Source organism: Monopterus albus, unplaced genomic scaffold (genome assembly GCF_001952655.1).
Source record: "Monopterus albus unplaced genomic scaffold, M_albus_1.0 scaffold85.1, whole genome shotgun sequence".
Classification (NCBI taxonomy): Eukaryota; Metazoa; Chordata; class Actinopteri; order Synbranchiformes; family Synbranchidae; genus Monopterus; species Monopterus albus.
Window position 1 is genome coordinate 224,676 of NW_018127965.1, and position 24,323 is coordinate 248,998.

Sequence of the window (24,323 nt, forward strand, 5' to 3'; positions counted from 1 at the left end):
CAGAACACCGCACTCAATTTTTTTTTCTTCAAACCTCATTGATGCTAATTTAGATGTTTTAGTCATTTGTGCATTAAAATCTCAATAATGAACTTTAATGCACCCTTGGGTTTTTGAGCAGGATTTCTGACAAATATGGGTAAGTCAACTCTCAGTAAGTTGCAAAAAGATGTTCTCCCTTCCACTCTGTACAGTATTTGCTGAAGAAGACACTGACTTCTCTAACTGGATGACCACACTGTATCCTACTGTAGCACTTAGTTTTTGAAGGATGAAGACTGTCCTTGTCCTCGTCACAGAGCCGGGTGGTCACCAGGGACAGAGGATTGATGGATAGGCCTTGAGAGGATGGTTCACAGTACTGCTAACATAGTACAGCAATGTGATTGATGTACAGCCCTGTTGGGATTTGGAATGTCACAGTGTTTTTTTTTTTCTGTATTAGATATTTAAAGTTTTGTTTTTCTTTATACAGGATATTTATTGTTCACTTTGGTTAAGTGAGAAATGTCTAGGAACTTATTAGTTTTTATTTAACAGTTTTAAAACTGGCAAACACTGGGTAGAAAGAAATGAATAACAAAACTTAGTGAACATGACATTTTAAAAATACCAGTTGCCAGGCAAAATCCTTTTTAGTTTAACAGTTTTTCCACTTACTTCAATGAATTGTGGTGCATAATCAGCAGCTCATGTGTGTTTTCTCCTCCATTTTCACTTTCTGTTACTGGAATATTTTCTGAATTTCCAACACTGCAGGAGGAACTCATTAACTTTGAACTGTGGTGATCTGATACTGGTGATTGGTGATACAGATGTTCAGTAAATGAGCCTTAAGCATATAAAGCACATTCTGTAGGATACAACTATAGTATTATGCATTCTTGGGCAATTTAAATGTTCTCTTTGCTGCAGAGAGAAATTTGTTCACCCTTACATTTTTTTTCATAATGGCTGACTCTATTGTGGCCTTCCCTTCTCCTCTTGATTCATTTTCTGTGATACAACAACAAGATCAACTGTTACACTTCAGTTGTTTATAAATGATATTAGCACATTGCGCTTTTCCAGATCACCTGACAGCTGCTGTTTTCTTGATTCTCAGTAAATAGTTCTTGAGGATAGGATATGCTAATAAACACAAACCAAGGCCCTCCTTCTGTTGTCTTAAGAGTGAACAGTGATAGGCATCATTCAGGTGTCCTCCTTATTTCTGTGTGCTTTTGCAGAAGTCCTTAGCTAAGTGAGAGGAGAAGCTGACAGAAAGTTCCCTTTGTGAGAGCAGAATAAACAGACGGCACTGTGATTCACTCATTGTCTTACATTATAGCATATAAAGAGCTAACATCCCAACATGGCTCTGCTGTCTGTTTTGGATTCCTGGCGGACCGATCACATCTAATTTTAATGTTATACTGCTGCGCCAACGCTTCACTGATGGAGAAAATCACCCACACAGTGACGAACACTGACTGACACACATTCAACACCCAGACTAAAAAAGCAGAGATACAATAGGTTTAAAAAGTTGCCTCTCAGAGCAGCTGACTCATTGCTGCCATGTCTGACTTGGGTTGTTTGTCACATGTATCGTATGGCAGCCAGACCCATGAGGTTTCTGATCACATAAAAATGAGTTATAGCAGCCTAATAATACTAGATTGCTGCAGTGTGGACCACAATACAGTCAACAACACCGATAATCGACCCTCTTAGAGGTACTAAGGGAAGGAGGGTAGACAAACACACACACACGCACACGCACACACTAGATGCAGCCAGGGATGAGGTGGGATAAAAAAAAAAAAACAAGTTAATAGAAAATACAGAAGAGGGACAAAGTGACTGAGAGACCAGAAACAAAAGAAGTGCTGACATAGAGGAGTTCTCAGCCTAAGAGTGTAGCAGTGTTTCCAAGGCAGTAATAATAGTTTTGTGTGTGTGGATAGTTGGGTGTATATGTAAAAATTCAGTAAAGGTTGATCAAGGTTACTAATATTTGTTTTCATGGTCTGAGGATCAAAGCAGGGCAAAAAACCCAATCAAACAGAAAATACATCTTGAGTTCTTTCTGATTTTGTGTTCGCTCCATGTCAGCTCAGCTAGAGATGTATGGAACTCCAGTTTTTTGGCTGCTGCTCACATCGTCAACTCCCCTGGAAGTAGACCTCAGGTCAGGCATTTTGACTGCCACTGCAGAGACCAGTATAACAGAAAAGTGAAAGTGTATGTGATATTTTAACAAAGAAATACTTTGTGATTGTCTTTGTTCAGACGACCCTGTCCCCATGAGTCAGATTTATTATGAATGTGGCAGAGAGATTACCTAAACGATACGCAAGTAAATATGGATGCCCCGGCTGAACTATTACTGGTAGTGTCACAATTAGCTCTCAGCCATTTAGACCATTACATAACCACTTATATTTCCATCCATCTTCTCTCTTAGGTCTCTAAACTCTCTCCCCTTGCATTTCTGTTACGCTCTTTCATTTTGTCAGCGTCTGCATTTTCTGTGACCAGTTATTGGTGTTTTCTTTGGGCTCCCTCTTGGATGAAGTATAGCTCAGGCCTGTGGGGTACAGAGATGACCTGTGTGGCCAAGCTGGGGTACTATGAGACAAACAGGTTTTCCTCAGCTACCCTCTCACATACCAGCTAGGAGCTTCATTTTCCTTCCATCAACTCTTTCTCTCTTTTCGTGGAACAAACTGTTTACATGATGTGTCAAAATTAGATGTGGTGTTGTGCTGTCTTTAGTCTCTCTCTCTCTCTCTATCACTCTCACCTGCCTTCCCAGTAGCTCATCTCAAGATGCCCCAGTTGAAGACGTTCGTACAGAGATTGTTGAACTGGAACAAGACAGCATTAATTAGCTGTAGTGTGGGCCACCTAACTGATGCCTGTCCTCTTATACTTTCACACTGAACATTTGGTGTGATTTCTAAAGGTGTTTCATCCTTAAACGTACTGAACACATTTCACTAACCACAATTCTGACATGGAAACCATACTCAAATCCACCTGAACCAGGTGGTTCCCGCTGAACTCTGGGAGGTCAGTCACAACATGTTCAGTTGCCAACATCAGAAAGGATGTGAGCCAGCCTTGGTCAGCTTGGCTTGTGTTTTTGCGCTGCTGTATCACTTGACTGAGCAGGGCCCAGTTCTCAATAAGAGTTCTTTGCATATACAGCGTGTCAGCTTTCTTGATTTCCTCCTCGTTCATGTCATTTGATGTATGAGTTAGAGAAGACGAGTTTGTTTTTGACTTCTTTCTGTACAGATGGTTGTAGTGTGGATTCCCACATGCATACACTGACAAAAGGTCAATTTTTTCATAGCGTGGTGGTAAGCAGCTACAATTTGATGAGAACACCATTAGGGAGCATGGGTATTGATCGAATCAATAGTAAATAAATGCAAAGCTGGCCAGTGGAGGCAGGAGGACAGTGGACAGTTGAACTCAAATTAAGACTCAAAGCAAACAAAGGCAGTGTTAAAATGTCCTTAGATTAATGTACCAAATGAGCTTTTCACCTGCTATGACACCTTTGTATAAATGGATACACTTATCTTCTTTCCTACATCACGTATGATGGAGGTAGAGCTTTATAGTGGCGGATGCATAGAGTTTACCTACTTCATCCTCACAATAAAAATGGCAGCTTCTTCTCTGAGGCAGAAAGGAATAAGAAGAAAAGGTGTCAAACAGAGACAAGATGGTGGGGAAGAAAGCAATTGTAGGGAGGTGGAAATGGAAAGATTCAGGACTGTGATAAGCGATGCTGTGGTTAAGAGATGAGACGCAGTGAACCTATTGGAAGGCAGGAAGAAGTCGAAAAGGAGATGGAGGGACAGTGGAAAGGGCAGAGCTGAATAAATATCAAATTCACTGAATATGGTGGAGAAAGGCAGAGATGGTGCCTGTTGTTCAGATGTCTCAGTGTAAAGATGATGGCAAGGAAGGAGCTGTGTTCATCTCCAGTGTTGTGCCCCGTACTTTTTACCATACTGACTCTGAGAGACGAGACAGTCCAAGTAACTTCAAAACAGTGCTGATTTATTCAAAGGATCACAGGTAAAATTAACATTACACGCTCAGGTATCTTGCACCTCCAAACTGCACGCAGGCAGATGTAAGATGAAAGACCCTGAACCAGTGCAGACTGCAGGCACTTCAAGGTTACAGGAAAACTGCTGTTAGTGTCAACTGTAATGCTAGTCTTAATATTTGTCTTAATGTGTAAGGTTATGTCCAATTGTTTTAGATACACACCACGAAAACAACAGTCACGCACCTTGACTTTTCCTCATGTTTTGGCTAAACGATAGAGCAGCTGCAAAGCTTGCTTATCGGGTGGCGTCACGGTTTGACGCCCCTTGTAGCATGGGCTAGCCCAAAAATGATTAATATTATATAGGTTGTGGGGTCCAGAGTTCCTCAGCTTTCTGCTGCCTGCGCGCAGGTAGAGGGGTGAGAGAGCTCTGGACGTGTCCTGTGAATTTTACCTGTGATCCTCTGAATAAACCAGCACGGTTATTTTTTATAAAATCTAAAGCAGTCTCTTTCGTCTCATTGAGAGTTCCTGGTTTGAAAGAACCGGAAGAAGCTACACAGAAATAATAGCTTATAACATATTATGACTAAGGCTACAGTTATACATGTCATAATAATAATATTAAACATCCTGTCTGCAGACAGTCATCAACTCTTCTCTCTAGTTATCCTTGACCAGATGTACCCTGTAGAAACTCATAAGCATGCCTAAGCATTTAACAGTCTAACTATACATCCTATCTCCACTAAACATTTTTAATACATAAAGTATCTATCTAATATCTATCTGACTAAAAATACCTAACACCAGGGAAGTTCTTAGAGGAAGGAAACAAGGAAATGGGGCCATCCAGGGGGCAAGTACAGTCCTCTGGTAATACAAGCAGCAAAAAGCAGTATTAAACAGCTGCAAAGACATGGACAATATATTGTACTCTTTGTTCCATAACCAATTATGGCCTGTAATGGCCAAATCATTTATTTGCTGATAGAGCACAATTGCACGTCAGAGGGTAGTGGTAACTGAGCTAATAAATCTCAGATGATTTACTGCAACAACACAGGTATGCACACACTCATACTAGATCATTTAGTGTGCACAAAATGAAGGGAGTGTTATCCTGTCAGCTTGCTTCCCTCTCTACTGGAGCATTAGGTAACCCTACAGAGATGCTAATGCAATTACAGCATGCTTGATCTGTACACAAAATAGAATAATTAAAAGGTCAAAGAGGACACACTAATCCATTAATATCTCATTTGTATTTCTTTGCAGGTACTAAATTGCTTGATGGGTGGAGGGCTGTTTTTCAAAGGACGTGGATGCACTGCTTTGTTTACTTGTTTACATGCCCTTGTGAAGAGTTAGCTCACCGCATTAGCTTAACCTACTTTCTTCTTGTGCCACTTCAGCACTTGCGCATACATAGACAGTGAGCACATCTACACACACATTTACTTATGCAGTAAATGGTTAAAAATGTGTTTGTATGTGAGTCAGCTCTGTCGGGAGTAAATCTGCATGTTCAACAGTTGTCAAGCCCTATGTGGCCATTGTTCACCTTGCACTGCTCAGCAGGTGTAGCTCTGCGTAAGCTAAGTTATCTCTGGGTGTCATGCTGTGCTCTTAAGTCTACTGTAAAGTGAAAGAGGTGGGCGGGTACCTGTTTCCCAATCACACACACTCTATCTGTGGTTAGACTGCAGTTACCGGCAAGCTTTTTGGTTATCATGATAACATGCATTGTACTTATTTGGGTCACTTCAATATTTATTTTTAAATTGAATACATAGCTGATGTGTGGCAATGCGACCTCAGTCCAAACTGTCAGGTGATTTAGGCTGCTTTTACACCACTTTGTTGCAAATGTACCAGTGTGGCACTGGTGGAGGTGTTTGGAGGGAGGGACAGTGTGTTCTTCAAAGTTCAGACTGATCCCGTTTGGCATTAATTCCACAATAAAGGATAGATTTTTCATGTTTGCAGTTATGGGGCCCAAATGAACACGGGAGTAGTTCTTCCTAGTACCAGTAATTCTTCCTGTTCATACTGGCTTTTGAGTTCATTTCTAAAATATATTCAAAACTTCATCCAAAGTTAATATAAAGCCTCAGCAGTCTGAGTCAAACAGATCAAGAGAATGTATTTTTAGTTTACTCTTTTTGCTACTGTCGCTCTACTAATGCTCAACAAAGAAACACTACTAGGAAAGAAAAATAAGGGATTTTCTTTTAACCAAAAAGACTCTTACTTTGAAATCACCCCTAATCCTCAAATTGTTTTCAGATGTTTTATTTTTCTGACCAGCAGTTCAAAATCCAGATATTAATTGTACAGTTATTTTAAACAGCAAAAATCCACACATCCTTGTACCTGAAACCTAATGATTAGGACAGTTTCTTAAAAAAGATGATTTGTCAAAATAAACCTGAAAATCTTACACAGGACAGTGGCCTGTAACAACAAAGCTCAGACAAATTCAGTCAGTTGAGTATTCATTTTGAACCAGCCCTCATAGAAAGAGAAACATAAACTCGCTCCAAACAGATTCATTCACCGCAGAGATTTGATTCCCGTGATGCTTTCTGAAGTGGCCTTCTCCTCGAGGGCTGCCTCAACATCTTTCTGCTTTTTATGAAGGCCTCTCAGGAGCAGTTCCAGACTGAATCTAAGATGTTGATTAGACATCATTGCTATCTCAGAAGAGCAGAGCGTGAGGCTTTTGTCTGCATCCACCTCTGATTTTTAACTGCGCTTGTTGGTTCAGTATGGTTTATGAGCTTTGTTTAGTGCTAATATAGACCTAAGATCAGGCCTACTGGTATTAATTATCACAATGCTTTTCTTGCCTTTTTATATGAGCAAGGAAGCACCCTGGGGGCTGAGTGTGTGTATATACAATATACCTCTTTTTATTAGAGCGGCTCCAGATGCTGAGATGAATGATTTTTACTCTTCCTGCAGTCCTAGCTCTGTTGGTATACAGTAGATTTTGGCGATAGATGAAATTACATTTAAAGACTTTTATGTTATGTCAAGACAAGGAAAGAAAGAGGTGGGGAGAGAGAAGTGGAGACAGATGGAGGAGAAGGAGGAAGACAATTGGAGGACAGGGGAAGCAGGCAGGGAGCGGAGGTGTTGCCGGGGTGACAGGAGAGAAGGATGAAGTGGGATGTGCCAGTGAAGCGTCAGTAATCTGCTGCTCTGGCTGGCTGACAGGACAGTCTCTCTCTCTCTCTCTCTCTCTCAGACACACACACACACACACACACACACACACACACACATGTAGTCCTGCTCAATCTGTGACCTCCAGCATGCAATCAGCGTACACAGGTCCACAGTCAGCGGCCAGTCTCTAAAATGTTTTAGGGCCACAGCAAGCCATGTTTTCTCCTGCTAACTTGGCATGACCACTCAGATGAACTTAATGAGGGAAATGGGGAGACAGAGAGATGAGCGAGCACGACGGAGAGCCAGGGAGGCACAATCAGAGTGGGAGAAGAGAGAGAGCTCAGAACTGGCATCTTTACTCCTCTGTCACTCTCTGGCTTTCTCAAAGCATGCCTCTCTCTGGTTGTGTTCCTTCCCACACTCCTCCTCTCTCCCACCTCTTTCACAATCCTTTTGTCCCTCCCTGCCTTCCCTTTCTTTGATTTTTGTTTTTTTCAACACAATCTTCTGCCTAAGCCAGTGTTCCAGTGAGGTGGCAATGACTGGGGATGAGTGAGGAGATGGGAGGAAGGATTGTTTGACCTAGACGAGAAAAGAGAGTGAAGGGTAGAGGGCTGAAAGGAGCGCAGATGGACAATGCAGGGGAACCCTCAGGTGGGCACTTGGAGTGGTCCCCTGTCCTTATTTTGTGTGTCCTGGTATAATTCTTGTTAGGTCTTTTTTTTTCCTATTTTCCTGTCCCTCTCACTTTGTTTTCAGGCATTCATTTTAGTTGGTCCATTTGCTTGGATGCTTTCTGATATTTAAGCTTCATAACTCTAGATATGTGACAGTGTGGTTGTGCATTTGTGTGATTGTGGTTATTGTCATGTGAGTCACGTAGCTCTGCTGTCTGCTTCTGCCTGCCTCCTGTATGTTCAAAGGTTGTGGAGCTCGGTGGCTCCTCCAGCACTTGAGCTGTGGCTGTGGCCGCTGCCTCAGTCATGACAAGCGTCTTTACAAACTCTACCATGGCTTCCCGTGCACCTTTTGGGACTTTTAAAGCCATTTGTAGCCAATCAGTTTGACTTCATTGCATTCTTATTGTTGTTGTTTTTCCTGCTGCCAGGTTGACTCATATTTGCCAGAGTGAAAATGTTTTTGTTGCAGTTGAAGCTGATTTAAATTGACTGTTTAGCTCCTCTGTGAGGTGTCTGGCTGTCCCTTGTATGTTTCCAAGGAGATGTCAGCATGCCAAAATAAAAGCCCTCAGTCAGTCAGTGCTGCCACTCCCTTTTCCAAATATGCATCATTTACATTTTCCTATTTTCCCTCTGCTGTGTGCTCATACAGTATGTAGTGACAATGCATGACCTAGGGCAGCTAGCTGGATAATGTTAGCAGGACAGCTGGACCAGTTAGGCTGGTTATTCTTCATAATTACACCACTCTGATGACCTCAGTGTGTGTGTCGTGCTGCGTGTGTGTGTGTGTTGTCAGGTGACCCACAGAGCTCACAGAGCGACAAGGACACTGACAAGCGACTGCAGTTTCTCTCACTACAGATAAATTTGAAAGAGGAGGACTGATGAGATGCTAAACTACCACTTTCACAGTTCAGCACAGCAATATGACAGTAATGGGGGTGTGTATGGGTGTTTTGTGTGTGTTTGTGTGTTGAAGTTCTCATTAGCCCACAGGGGTTTGAGTCAATAGAGGCCAACACCTCTCCACCCCTCTTTTGTCTTACCCGTCCTATCACACTCAATCGCAAATTAGGATGTGCACATGCAGTATGTGTGTGCAGCGTGTGGGTGTGTGCAGTGTGTATATGCAGGCATCTACAGTACAAGTTTGTGTCAAGTGTATGAGCCTGTGCAGTGATCCTTGATTTACTGCTTGGCCTCCTCCTGGGGCCTATTTCAAGAAGGCGGTTCAACAAACTCAGAGTTCAGACCTGAACTCTGAGTTGACTTACTCAGAGTTGGAAAACTCAGAGTTTTCGGTTTCAGAACAGCTGAAAAGAGTTGGTTTAATACAAGTTTGTGTCAAGTGTATGAGCCTGTGCAGTGATCCTTGATTTACTGCTTGGCCTCCTCCTGCTCTCTTGAATTGTTGCTTCTTTAAAAGAAACTCTTTTCTCTCTGTTAATTAGTCAAGTGAACCTCCAGAGTTTAAATCCTTATTTGTTCATCACGCTCCCTATCCCATCACTGAATAGAGAGTTAATGTATGTGTGTGTGCATCTATGATCGATGTAGGAACATGCCTCACAAAGTTGGAGCATCTTAAACACACATGCACACTCAGAGAAGTACACATTTAGTAAAGCAGCAGCTTCAAAGATGAAAACAAAACAAATTTTTTCTGAATAAATGACTTTCCTCACCGACTTCTTATAAACACACCTACACTCTGTTGTCTTCACAAAGGGTTTAAAGGATTCATGACAGCTGGAGAATAGGCAGTGGGAGATCAGAACTGAGCAGCTGACATCTGTATTTGTGCTGGGATTTCTAACGATATTTATGGAGCTGATGCACGTGTGCTATGATAACATGTAGGTGTGAGTGAGACAGAGGTACTTTAGCAGTACCTCTACCTTCCATCATACTACTGTACGTAACATTCTATGACCACTCAATCTTTCAGTTATTTTTCAAATTAATGGATTGAATTTATAGCCAACAAAATATCAGAAAATAGTAGAAAATGCTCGCAGCTGCTGCAGAAGCTCAGTGTTATCCTTGGAGTGAGTGGCGTTGTCATGGTTGATGACACAGTCGACATAAATTATCCTGTAGATGTTTTTTTCTGCAATACATCTAAACATCTAAACCACAATTACAAAAACAACTTGTTGGGAAGATGCATTTCATTCAACTCCTGCAGCAGCAGTATAAGACATATAGTTTAATGTTTTTTTTTTTGTTTTTTTTTGCATTTCTGATCTGACAGTAACACATTTTCACATGGTCATGGAAATAAGTATGCATCCTGCAGCTTAGTGCCTATTACCTAAAAAGGGAGTCAGACTGAATGAAAGGTTAGCACGTAGTTTAGCCGACCTCACTAACGTTCAGTTCCAGAGCTGAGAGCATCGGAGCAGCAAGCACAAATGAGCTGTGCTGTCCTGCTTTGTGATTCGACTGACAAAATGAAAGTTGACTTAGGGGCTTCTCAACTGATGATTTGAATCAACATTTAGGGGGAAGCCCAAGAAAATGTCTGTCAAAATTTACTTGAGCCTAAGGTGATGTGTTCAGATTGCTTGTGTTGCCTGACTGTTCAAACACGGTTCAAATCCTTACACTGGAGAAGGTGGAAACATTAAATGTTTTATATTTTTCCTTGATAAATGGCTTAAACAATTAATCAGTCTTTTCTACTGATCAACTCATCAGTTAATTGACTTTTCATTTCATCACTGTACTGGAACTACTTTAGACAATGTCTCAGTCCATGCTGTTCGGTACATATATCAGTTAGTGTAAGCTGTTCCACTGTACAGTATGTGTGGTAGCGATTAAAGATTCACTTTCAAACATGCAGCTTTGCTCCTCAGACACGGGTTGAACTTAAAACTTGGGGTCTGCACTATTTGTCACAGCCACGGAGAAGAGAGTGAAAGTAGCTGTGAAGAGAGAGGAGATGATGAAGGGCCATGGCAGTGTTCTTGAGACTTCCACCCACAGAGGAGAGGTTTGTTTCCCTTTCATGTTTTTTTTTTCCTGTGCAGTCACATTGACATGACACGAACAGGCAACCTCTGGCGTTAGCTCTCTTTGGGGCTATGTTGTGTTCAGGCTATATTTAGAATCTATCAACAATAGCAATTTTGAAAAATATTTTTTTATCTCCACTGTCACCTTTGGAAATATGGATGTGCAGCATGTTAAATGACATAAACATCATCATTAGGGTTAAATGATGATGTAACATAATACTGTACTATATTGGTCATAACATTTTAATATAAATAGTGTAATACAAACGTGCTACTTTTTCTTTTGCCAGTACTATACAAGGAGATCAGAAGTCAGTGTTAGTTACAGACTAGCATGACTGAAGCTGACTGTGACTGTCTTGCACAAGGACATTTCAGCAGGTTAAATGTTTGCCAATAGTGGGACCTGAACACAGGTTCTCTAGTTGAAGGACTGGCCTTCAACTTGCTATTTTAGTCTGCTGCCTAGGGAAGTATTGTGTTCATGAAGCCACACAAGGATTTGTCTGCTACTGTATAAACTGCTAAACATTATGCCACTGAAAAGACATGACCGTCTAAATCTCAGTCTCTTGTGTCTAAGACATTTCAGAGTCAGACCAACCTCTCTTACAGCAAATTATGAGAATTTAGATGGTTCGTTTATCTAAAACCTTTGCTTTGGAAAATAATCCTATATGATTGTCTCAATAATGAAAACTAAGAACGGCTTAAATCTTCAAAATTGCAGCAAAACACCCCAGTTCCCAAATGTATTTGACTTTAAAACATGAAAAACAAGCCCTTTCTTTAGTTTTTATTATCTTTATGATGTTTTTTCTTTCTGTTTGTTGCTATTTATGACATGGGATCCAGTTGCAGTCAAGACTAATAATAATAGTTGTGCCATTAGAGAGAGAGAATACAGAAAAGGTGCTTCATGACTTACTGTCAGTCGGCAGAACTCGATTTGCCTTCAGTTGTTTCTGTAGTACTGAGGGCTACCTGCCTCAGTAGAACTTTGTGTCAAAGCACTTCAGCTTCCAAAGCAGGATGAATCAGAAATAAGGATCTCTGTCTGTAAGACAGTGTCTTGCCTTCTTCCAGATGATCTTGAAGTGGATGGAAGTCACCAAAAGTTCAAGAGGAACATACCAAACCAGCAACATTGTATTTATTTATTTATTTATTTGGTGAACCAGGTGAACTGAAGTACTGGCTTGAAGCAAACTTTGTTACTTTATTAAACAAAATGTATTCTGTTTATAATATTTGCTTAAACTTGCTTAAATAATTATGATTTTATGGCCACTTGCGGGCAACAAAAAACAGCCATAGCTGCTAAGTGCTCCACTGCATTCTACATCCATAGCAGGCAGCTATGGCTGTAAATAGAATGAACCAAAACAGTGAAGTTGTTGACTGGACATTAAAATAAAGAGCTGAAACCTGAAGTCATGTGGAGCTGCAGATGCAACCTAATTCTCTGGAGGTTTAACACCACGAGTGAACCCTTTCACATTTTGACATTCTTTTCATATGGTTGTGTACATTATACACGTACATAACATATATATGTACATACATTATGCAAAAATTGCAGTTATATGTCTATATGGATTATGTCACTTACCAGAGGCACTCAGAAACAATAACCCACTCATTAGTAATGAACAGTCATTTTAAAATAGCTTTGAGTTGGCTATTTGCTAATGGCTTCAGGTTAGAACTGAGCAACAAGTCCTTCAACCTTCAGCCTCTATATATTTATTACTTTCCTTGTGACATAATAAGTAGCTGTTGCTAAATGTTGTCAGACTATGACACTTAACATTTTGTCATAATAACCCACTGGCACAAACAATGTGTACTGTTGTATTTTACAGGAGGACAGTCTCGGATTGAGCCTTGGCTCTGAGCCTTGTTCAGTCATTCCCTGGGTGACAGCTTTATGTCCAGATGAACCACGGTGTAGCGCGGACAAATGGCCTTGCTGAGGTTAGCGAGGGGTCACCTGGAGGACACAGGTTTTGGAGGGAATCCGTGCTGGTGCTTGGAGAGAGTAGATTTGTGGAGCTTGAAATAGTTTGTGTGTGCTGGTAGGAGGTGACATGAGGGCAAAGCAGTAGCTTGAGGCGCCATCTATGAAGAAAGCAGCATTTGCTCACATTGGCTCCAAATGGCCAGAGGGCAAGAAACGGAATATAACCTGATGTTTGCTCATGATGAGAATCTCTTTTTTTTAAATCTAATTAAAGGCAGAGAGAGGGTTGCTTTTTAGGAAGTTATGAAAATAAGAACAGAGAAAGCCTCAGAGAGACAAAGAAGTTATGGAACATGCCCTGAGTGACTCACAAGCTTTTAAGTAGAAATTGGAAATATCTCAAAAGCCTCTATTGAAGCATGAAGAGCTCTGCAGTCAGAACTTGAAGAAAAAGTGAAAAAGCTTGGGGGGAGTATAAGACAGAATGGAGGGTTTTGTTTGTTTGTTTGTTTGTTTAGAAATATTAGAAACAGTCATGTTAAAGGATAAGGTGGCTTCTTGTGACATGTCTGGCACAGAAGCCATGTATGTGCCAGGTGGATATAAGCAAGAGTCAGGAAAAAGTCAGACAGACTCCAACTGAGACAAACAGTACGTCAATGGGATCGCTGACTGAAAAATAGTGCGCTTGCTTTGGGAGATCTGTCTGTTTGTCGCTCCGTCCATCTTCCGGGAGTGTTCTAGAGAGATTAATGTGCTGCCGTCAAACTCTCAACTCCCTCCTGTCAAACACAGGCTCCGCAACCTATTTATAACTGGACGCCCACTCAAACAGTAACGAGTCTCTGGGTGACAAATGGATTTGGAGGACACCTGGCACACCCCAGTTTCCTCCTCTCTGTTCCCTTCTCTGCCATCACTCATCTGGCCCCTGGCCCCATTTTAAATCTTTTTTCTTTTATCCCCTTTCCCTGTGTATGTACCACCTCCTGACCCACTTCTCCCTGCACTTTCTCCTCTTTCCACCTGGTTTTCAACACCTAACTTCATTACAAACCATTCATTTGTCTCCTTGTCACCAACCCCTTTCTGTCAGCCTCTGAATTCCCATTTTCATCTGTGGCTCTCTAGGTTTGATTCACCTCTGCACTATTCTCTGTCAATCTTCATCTCTCTCGGTCTCTTAGCTGGTTGTGACTCAGTGCTAGTGCCTATACTGGATTAGCCAGGGGCTACTCTGCCAAGTGCTCTGGGCAGAACATTTAACAGTTTTCAGGTTTTTCCATTCACCTAGCAGGTGACAAGAAGAAATGTGGAGAATGATCACTACAACAGAGTGATGTCTCTCTATTCATAATAAATGGTGCTGTGTTCTCTCTTAAAGAGCTAGATCCCCACAGCAGTCCTGCTTGTGCACTTGCTTTCAAACAGGCAGCTTTCCTGTTGGTGTGATTTATGGAATGAGTTTTAAAAACTAAAGTAAAACACTGAATTAGTTGACTTTAAGACTCATCAAAAATGCCATTTAATTGCTACTTTAAATGATACTTGCTGTTCTGACTATCAGCAACATATTTCCTCAGCTATTAATTCTATTATACAATACATTACTGTATGTGACTTAAAATATACTAGCAGGAACTCTGTTGGAGAAACTCTTGATCACAGCATTCAGAGATTAAAGTGACTCTATTTATTTATTAAGAAATCAAAGCTGTATCTTGATCAAACCTTTCTGGATGTTTGAATGTTTCTAATGTGTCTCTGGAAGGTTAAATCAACTGAGGGAAAGGCAACGCTTTGCTGGTTTCCTCACATAAAGTTAACTTACCACCTGATATGTCTGAACTTTTCTCTTTTTTGGTTTGATCAGTTTATGACTGCTGCAGTTGAACGTAAGTTTGATGTGGTGGCAGCAACATCCATGAATCCTTGTCCACTGCAGTAAGCCATTTGGAAGAGGACAGAAAATGTTGCTGTTTTTCTAACTTTCACTGACTAAAACTGCAGTTTATAGCAAACAGTTCTTTGTTACACAGCTGGAAGAAAAAGTAATGAAAGATTATGGCTGTTTGTGTCTTATCAGCTTAGAAATATTTTGTTTATCGATATCAGATCACATTTCATGGCCAATTTATGCAAAAAAACCAGGACATTACAAATGGTGCCATCTTAACACATTAATTTCTATTTGTCTGGTTTAAACTGGACCTGCAGTTTTTTCTGTACTCCTCCTGTATGTAATGGAGTGTATGCCTGATTGGTTACTGTTTATAACACCAGGCTAGTCAAGGGCTTGTCTCTGCTGTTTTTGTTGCTGTAGTAGATTCCGTGTTGTGTTGGCAATGACAGCTTGTTAATGTCTAACTCACCATCTCCTCCTCTTTCATGCCAACTGGCTGCTCCTCCCCGTTCACCTCCAGTACATCACCAAAGGGTCCTGTACACATGCCCCACCCCTTCATCCATCCTCTATCGCAGTTTAGACACTCAGAACATACGTTGCAGTAGTGGAGATGAGAGAGAGGGGGAGAAAGAGGCATAACCAGGAGGAGGAGAAGAGAGTGTTGATTTAAGTTCATGAAGATTGAGGTTATGTCATTGGTGCATATGAACAAATATGAATGGTCATGTGATCAGTAAACAGAAAGAACAGCATTCAAGCAAAGACATGATGTAATGTGCATTTCTGCCTGGTTATCAGTGTCTGGGTTGTTCTGATGTAGAGAAGGACAATCAGTGATGCACAGAAGATGGAAAAGTGATGGATGAACCTTAAGTGAAACTTATTTATCTGAGTTAAGCAGGGTCAAGGTTGCACAATACACAACATAAAAAGGATTAATGATGCAGAAAACACAGCACGTCATCATCATAGCGCCATACTGTACGTTGGTAAGTGAAAACAAATGAAAGCAATGCTACTATAACTACAGAAGATGCTATTATTTATCATGGGAAATGTCTTCTAGATGTCCTCTGAATGTGCATCTCTGCTGCTGTGCAGGTCCTTGCAGCTGCAAAACAATGTTAATGGAAAAAATTTAAAACAGGCCACAAAGGTCTCAAAACTTTATCTCCATATTCTGAGAAATATAATATATTCTTGTTTTATTGGTATACACATACAAATTCCTGATCCACACAGACAGTAACACCAGAAAATATAGCTGCAGTGGTGAAACATTCATCAATCCTTAACATAACTTAGCTAACAAAGAGCTTTGTCTTCTGTCACAAGCTCAAATAAGATCTGTCGCATCAAAGGTCCCTTTCCTTCCAGCTCAAGACTTTTTATAGAGCTCTTTGACTTTTAATAAAATGCCTTTTCACAGTGACTGTAATATAAAAACAGTATAATTTAATAGTGGCCACTATTCTGACACCATGAGGCTCACACACTGAAGTAATGGGTACACTTTTCTTTGCGCATTTCCTTTCGCTATCTGTGACAGAGACAAACATGAAGGCAGTAGAGGTTGATAGGAGATGTGAGGCAGAAAGTGGAGCTGCTGTTTGCAGGGTTTTACTGAGCACTTTCTGATATCCTCTGGGGACTGATGAAGCAAGCAATTACTCTAACACCCCACTAGGGACTGCTGTGTGCTGCTCATCTCCCCACTCGTACTGGGTGTGAACCCTCCGAACAGGCTGGAACCCTCCATACTGTATGTGATTTCATCTCTGATCTGTGTCACAGTTTTTGCATCACTTCAAGTAGATGCCGTCTCTGTTTTTGTGACACTGTTTCAACGTGTGTCTTTTATGATCCAGCTATCCTCTATGATCAGTGTTTAGGTTTACCACAAAATAAAGTGATTTCAGAGCCTGATGTGAAGATAAGAGAGTTTAAGGTTGATTTCCTTAACTTCACAGCCTCCTACAGTAAACTCCACCACCTGCCTCTCATCCTCAGTTTCTCCATTTGTCTTTTCCCTGATACCAGCTGGCAGAGAGCAGTTTGCACAGTGACAGATGACTATCAGCATCATAACACAGATCTGAACCATGTTGAGTCGACAACTTGTAATCTCCAATGCCCTGCTCGTGCCACATCTGTCACCGGCTGTGTCTCTCACCATCATACTTGTGCAACCTGCTTGTTGGACAAATGCGTGTCTGTGGGTGGGGGGGTGCTGGTCACAGTTATCAGCAGCTTTGTGATACAGCTGATGTGTTGCCAAGGCGACCGATCTACCGTGACAGTTGCTGTCATACTCGTCTCTGCTAATGACTGCCTGTTTTGATTGATCCCTTTTATTTCATTTTCAGTTTCTTGGAGGTATTTTTTTTTTTGCCTATTGCTCTTTTTATGTGGTAGCATTCCAGTTAAACTGTCAGGGTAATTCTCTTGAAAATTGTTCATGTTATTCTCATGATTTCAAGAAAATCTGCATGTCTGTCATTTATGCATAGAGGCAAATCATATGAACCCAGCTTCTTTTCCAAGGGCCAGAAATCCCTACACTGATGAAGACAACTGTGTTTAAGGTGTTGTAAACTTAATATACTGTATTGCAGCAGTTGGGCTTATTTGTTGTTTCTGTATCATCCTAATGTATGCTCTTCAGTGTAAACTTTGCCACTCACCTGAGGTGCTGTTGCCAGGGCCTCAGCTGGTGACACCCCCCTACCTCTGCAGCCCAGTCTTACAATCGCTGAAGTGTTATAGCTGCTAATACTAGTACTGTTACTGGTGATTGCTCATGCAGCTAACTGTCCTGTGACTGGCATTTTTTCCTCTGATTCAACACCATGTTGCCTTCCTAAGTGAGTAGTAAGGTTCATACTCTACAAGCACTGCGCATTTTGTGCAGTGCAGCTGTTTTATCAAGAATCTCTTCATTGTTTTAGCAGAACATGAGCTTTGGCCTTAGGGTAATTGATGTGTTTAACACGGTGGCCTCTGACATGTTTTTGTCCCCTGGACATGGGTTGCTAGAAGTGACTGGACATCAGTAGAAGATCATGTGTCACACAGAGGCACGCACACACTAGAGGCCACAGCACAAAGAGGGGTAACAAGAAACTTGCCAAAGATTGATTTATGATATTAATTTTAGGCAAGTTTTGAAGGAATCTGTGGTTTTAAACTGATGCAGCCATATCTCCAATATGTATCGGTTAATGTTTACACCCCTAATCAGTAACTGCTCTGCTGGACTATTAATCAACAAAATCTAACAGGGCATTTAGATGTTTTAAAAGTTGATATCAAGGTTGGCGCTTAAATTTAATATCAAATTAAACTTACTGAGTGAAATGCAGCCGCATTCTGTGCCAGCCATGCTTTTGTCTCAAGAGCAGATGAACTCCAAACACATTTTTCTCTCTCTCTTCTTGCAGTAACTTCTTATTTGGTGTGTGGAGCTAAATACATCCTCTTTTAATGTTCCTGTTGTCTTTCAGCGCCTCTCCATCACCACATGCCCACATTCTGGTAAATCATTTAATCAGCCGATCTAAGTGATAAATGAATTTCAGTATGTAATCTAATTCACTACTTTAATTGATAACCCATGGCCAGAGCCTAACTAATCTGACAGCAGATGTGTTCCTATGGGAGAGTGCTTGTTAGGTCAGCCTTGTTGGCTTTGTGTGGAATGAGAATGGCAGCGTGTTAATGCTACAAGAGGCTTGGCAGCAGGTCTGCTGGGAGTAGAGGAAACAAACTACATGTCAGAGGCAGCTCAGTAAACCTGCTCTGTAAAAGAAGTAACCCTAATAGTGCTTCTCTACTAGCAGCAGAAATATTCTTATTGAACCAGCAGCGGTGACAAGATTTAAAGTAAATTACAGTACACACCATTACACAATTGTTAGGAAACCTTAGACTAATCTTAGCAACACAAATCAGGTTTTGGCTTTCTTCACTGAAATGAAAGTAGAAATATAATCATCTTGTTAAGGACCTTATTTACTTGAAAAAAAAATCCTGCTGATATACTGTAAGAACCACAACAAAAAAGATACAGTAGCTTTTTGCAGTTGGGTTTCTGGCAATGGGACCTCTTAGTTTGTAGAGTACATTTTAATACAAAATAGCCAAATCTCAGGGACAAGGCTGTTTTTTTTATTTTTATAATAATAGTATTGTCAACAATATTTCTTCATACAGAGACTAAAACTGGCAATGACTTACTGTACTTCTACTCAGGGTTAATACTGTATCTGTCAGCTGACAGTCCCGAATTAGCTTGTTCATTTTTGCGATAGATCTGTTGTTTCTGAAAAATGAATAAAAACACATTTTTTTGTGATGAAACACGAGGCCTGACTATGTCGTCCCAAACACCTTGAACAGCCATAATGTTTTTAAGTTAGTACAAGTCATCGTCAACTGCAAATTTGTGAGATTTTGTGCAAGCTCTCGGCTTTGTTTACATTCTGTTAGCCACTCATGCTCAGGTCTGGGGTTTGCCTAATGAAGAAATATGTCACCCAGTACAGCGGTGTATTTCACTGATGTGTTTTTAATCATATTTTAACAACAACATCACAGACAAAGAAGCTAATCCAGGACTGACAGACTGAGTACCGGAAAATCATTGTTGGTTTTAGTCTCTGTGTGGAGATTGCTGAAAACACTATTAATGTATAAAATGGCTTTTTCTTTAAGTAATGTCTTTAGTGTTGGCCTTTAAACATGAAGTGATCAATGGTGTTGGGCCTGGTGGATCTGACAGAGTTCAGTTGCTGTTGGAGAAGGAGGAATTATATTTCAGCTTTAGCATGGACATACTGTACCAGTTTTGTTTGTAACAACTCAAGCCTTGAGTGTGTTTTTATTCTTTAACAGCTCTTGATTCTCTTTATATAAATTAATTAACCTATTATCACCCTTTCAGATTGTCACAGAAAAATAAGATGATTTGTTTTCTACACTTGTGAGAAAGCACTTAGCTCTCCTATTCTGCACATCAGTTTAGATTTTTCATGTCACATCTCTTTTATTTCACAAATTTGTCTTCTCATTATGTCCCTGCTACTTTTGCCTGCGGGTGCCTTTTAAGCACTGCGGAATTTGAAAGTTTGTTTCTGCAGTATATTAAACAAACTCTCCTAGTGTTCACTCTCATACATACAGAGGTGTTGCAACTTTCTGTTTGACAACTCTGGTATACTACTCACAGTCTTGGCAACGTGCCTGCAGACAGCTGCTGTGTAATCGCCCTGATCTTGTTAGCATGTTGTGGGAGAAAAACAGACAGTGGCTCTGACCTGACTTAATGAACCTGCTGTCAGTGATGTACAATAACAAACTGTATGCTGTTATACTGTATATTTCTATAATATATATTTTTCTACCAATATACAGTTTGCTCATGCATTCCTCTTTACTTGCTGGGTGATAATAAAAGCAGGTGTATATGGTTTTACTTCTGCGTTTTCTGTTGTAAACTGTTTGTCAGTATTGCTCACTGCAGCACATTGCATCCTTGAGGTCTAACAAATGTGTGGATGATTGCATATCATAGCCAGATTTCTTTTTAATCTTTTTGTTTCCTACACTGGGATTGTTTATATTCATGTGTACTTGCTAGTAGCCTTCGTCTTTTGTTCTGATTGTCAGTGTGTTACTGCCACCTGTAGAAAAGAATGCCACTGGTATGGATGTTATGTTACTTGTACAGTGTGCTTGCATGAGACAAACAAAACAGGGATCCACTAAAACCATGGACTAACCATGTCTAGCACTGTCTTCAGAGTTGATTGATATTTCTCAGTGGGCTTTTCATTGTGAGTGGCCTTTCACATTGCATGCAGTTGTTTGAACAATAGTGGAATTTTAATTACCTTTTACACCATTGTCTACAGTATGAACATAAGGCTGGAACGCAGTGCTACTGTACACAAAGCCGAAACCCCACTGTGAAAAGATATATAACTTCCTTTCCACCTTCTTCTTTGGTGTTGCCCCTCCTTCATAATAACTCATCTCATGAATACACAAACACTCTGTGTATCAGCTTAGATAGAGAAGCTTCTTAAATCTTTCGTTTATATCCTTAGATTTTCTTCAGCTTAAGCTACTTGACCAAATTTCACCCTGTCAGGAATATTTCAGTCAGTGGATGCTTTGCAGCATTTAATGCACCAGTGTACATCTGTGTGCATGTGTGATGGATTCGCTCTGCTGTTAATAATATAGGGCACTGATACGGGACAAAATATGATATATTAGACCTGAGAAATTTACTGTGGAGTCTTTGGCAGCTGTGGCAGTGGAGTATCTGTTACATGTGACCTTCTCCTTAGTGTTTGACTGTCCTTTTTGATTTTTATCAACTGTGTACCTACTCTCACTGGCTGTCAGGCAAGGCAGTGCAGTACTTTAGCTAGGAGGCCTTTAATGTCTGCACATTTTTGCTCAAATTGCTGTGCTTTCCCTGTGGTTCAGAGTGAGACGTGTGGCCTTGTGTGAGTGAGAAAAGACAGCAGTTTTTGATTGAGCAAGTGTTTTCATCCACCTGCCACAGCCAGAGTGGGCCTGCTTGCATGATAAACAGCCACATTCAGCCCCTCAGGAAAGTCAGCTTTTCTATCCCTTTTTGTTTCTGTCCTATCTCTCTCTTTCTGCACCCATATTAACTTGTTTGCTCATCTGGAGTAATTATTTCTTAAAAACAAAATGCTGTTTGTTGGATGGTTGTGAGAGCTTATTGTTTTTGTGAGGATGAGAAAACCCACTTGGATGGTACCACAGGTGATGCTATTCCCCATTTTCAAAATCAGACTTTAATGCTTTGTTTCTGCTTTCATCGCTTGGCGCACTGGCACAGTAGTGTGCTGTATCGTGCTGCTCTGTTGAATCCATTGAGATTAGCTTGAAAGCACACTGGGCATTTCTCTCATACTGAAGTAGTACCTCCATCTCCGACAGATATTTGCGTTTTTCTGTCTTTCTTTGTGGCTGTGAATATGAAAAGCCAACAAGTCTAGTTTTACAAAAACACTTTTAGATTTAAAGAGGCAGTGGGAAAAATGAGGTAGGGATGAACACAGTAAATGTAACATCTCATCTATCACACCAGGTGTAGTTGGCACAGTTTCTTGTTGCTGTTCTTTCAGCCATGCTTCATTTTACTTTACATACAGGAGGTCCAGTGTGGTTACAGTAATACTGCAGACAAAAGGGCATTTGTGCACAGTGAGATGATCCTTAAATTGGAGGACTTGGATTCTCTCCTTTCTTTCCTCCCCCAGTGAAGATCCACTCTATTGCTAATAATCTACCAGCTCCAGAGGTTGTTTTGTAACTTGCACTGTGCACTGATCTACATGTGGGCAGGGTAAGGCAGGAAGAGACATTTCCAAAAGGGATTATTAAGGTATCAGATTAACAGGTCAAGTCAGTTTTTATTTGTGTAGCCCAATTTGCCTCAAGGGGCTTTACAGTCTGTATGGCATATGACACCCTCTCTCCTTAGAACCTGATATCTGAACGTGTACTGACAGCTAGACGAGAGACAGGTCCAGGATGGCTGGTGGTACAATGCAGAGGAACTGCATGATAAAGAGGACAGGGAGAAGAAGACATGCAAATGTGAGCCAAGGCGTAATCAAAACGATTCCCCTAGTTGAAAGTCATGGCTTATCGATGACCTTTAAGTTTGTATTAAAGTGCCTCCACTGAGTCAGACTGTCTGATGTAAACAGGGAGGTTATTCCAGAGGAAGGGGACATGATAGGAAAAGTCTCTGCAGCCTGCAGGGGTTTTTTTTTTTCAACTCTGAACAGACCGGATCCTTGCATGCTGAGGGTGGAGAGGATGGAATGGAATATAATGTTTAAGGAGATCAGACAGGTATGAAAGGCCCATTTAAGATTTTATATGTTATTAGAATCACCTTAGTCTGATTTACCTTGGGAGCCAGTGGCAGAATACTAAAATTGGTGTAATATGGTCAGAGTTTCTGGATTTGGTAAAAAAAATAATAAATGCAGCACTCTGAACCATTTGAAGACTTTTTAGTACCTGTCAGGCCTGAAAACAGAATGTTGCAATAATTGAGAATGGATGACATAGAACTGTGAATTGCGGTCTCTGCATCTGCCATAGGTAGAAAGAACGGAATTCTAGTTATGTTACAAAGGTGAAACTGGGCAGTATTTTCATTACATGAAAGGATAAAAGTAATTTAAATGGTAACAATGACTAAGTACAGTACATGCGATTTGTTGTAAATTATTAGAAACGCAAAAATACTGGTATGGTGCTTTGCACAATGAAATAAGTTGGATTATGCTGTTCTGTCTATGACTCAGGCATATTCCACCTGTGACTATACCAGTCAGTGTTGCACTCTGTGGAGATCAGAGGTCAAGGCACTGCTGTCAGAAGATGTGCAACTCTTTGAAGTATCTCTGTATGTAGGCTGGTGTGGATCCTCCTTCTTATCCAGTCGTCCTGTATTCAAACTAACCATCTCTTGAAGTACCCATGGCTGGTCATTTTGCTCATTTCCAGCCATTTAATGTTTAATCTTGGGTACCTCTAGATTAGCTTTGCACCCATCATAACTCAAAATAGTCTAATTATTTCACAACCATAAAACCAGAGGGCATCTTTTTAAAAACGAGAGCATAGTTCCTGAACACTCACAGTTCCTGTTGCCGGTGTTGTGTTACAAGTGGACAGCACCACGAACCGCAACAGCATTAATTAATATGAATTTTTTCTCCATAGATAGGTAAACAACGGTATATGTATCGATGAAAAGAGATGTGTAACACTCTAAACAAAGCCGGTAACTGTGAAACCCCATATTTTAACTAGCATAATGCAGACACAGTAACCTCTCCAGCTTTTTCAACTATTCTCTACAGAAACAATGCATTAACAGACAGGAAACATGTGTGTTTCTTGTTTTTAATAAACCTACCATTAAGTCCCACTGAGTAGTGGAAACATCACTCTCGTTCAAGTAGCTCCAAGGTCGGTAACAGGTAGTGTAGCACTGATAATAACATCATGGATCATTAATCTGCACATTAACCCGCAACACATCACATGCAGCAAACACACTTGCCTCAAGCAGTCAAAACAAACAGGTACTGTGCTCCGGGGGAATCCAGCGAGTCCCTGTACATGAACATTCCCGGACATGCAGTAACCTCAGGCCCTGTACTTTTTTCCACATCATCTGGTCACAGTGCAGCAGCAGGAGGTAAAATATATCCACAAAACTGGTCATAGTTGAAAAATTCCACCTTTACAGTGGCATTGGTGGATGTCAGGCAAGCTCCCATGAACTACCTGGAAATTATGACCATTCAAGGAAATCCTTAAACTATCATGTAATACTTAGATTTGTAAAAAAAAAAAATTCTAGTGAGCGAGAGTTTGTGAGACTTGTATAAACCATGTTTCTAGAACATACAGTATGTACACCTAACTTTTTGAGCTTTAGGTCATG

The 24,323-nt window shown here is 40.7% G+C and overlaps 1 protein-coding gene across 1 annotated transcript in view; it reads left to right on the forward strand.

The window, feature by feature from the left end:
* The first annotated feature begins 7,798 nt into the window (after positions 1-7,798).
* The window catches only part of srcin1a (SRC kinase signaling inhibitor 1a), a 59,445-nt gene continuing 42,920 nt past the window's right edge, over positions 7,799-24,323 (forward strand). Inside the window, exon 1 of the mRNA XM_020607316.1 lies at positions 7,799-7,888. Coding sequence (XP_020462972.1) covers positions 7,864-7,888 — 25 coding nt within the window. The 5' untranslated portion in view covers positions 7,799-7,863. The remainder of the gene's footprint in view (positions 7,889-24,323) is intronic.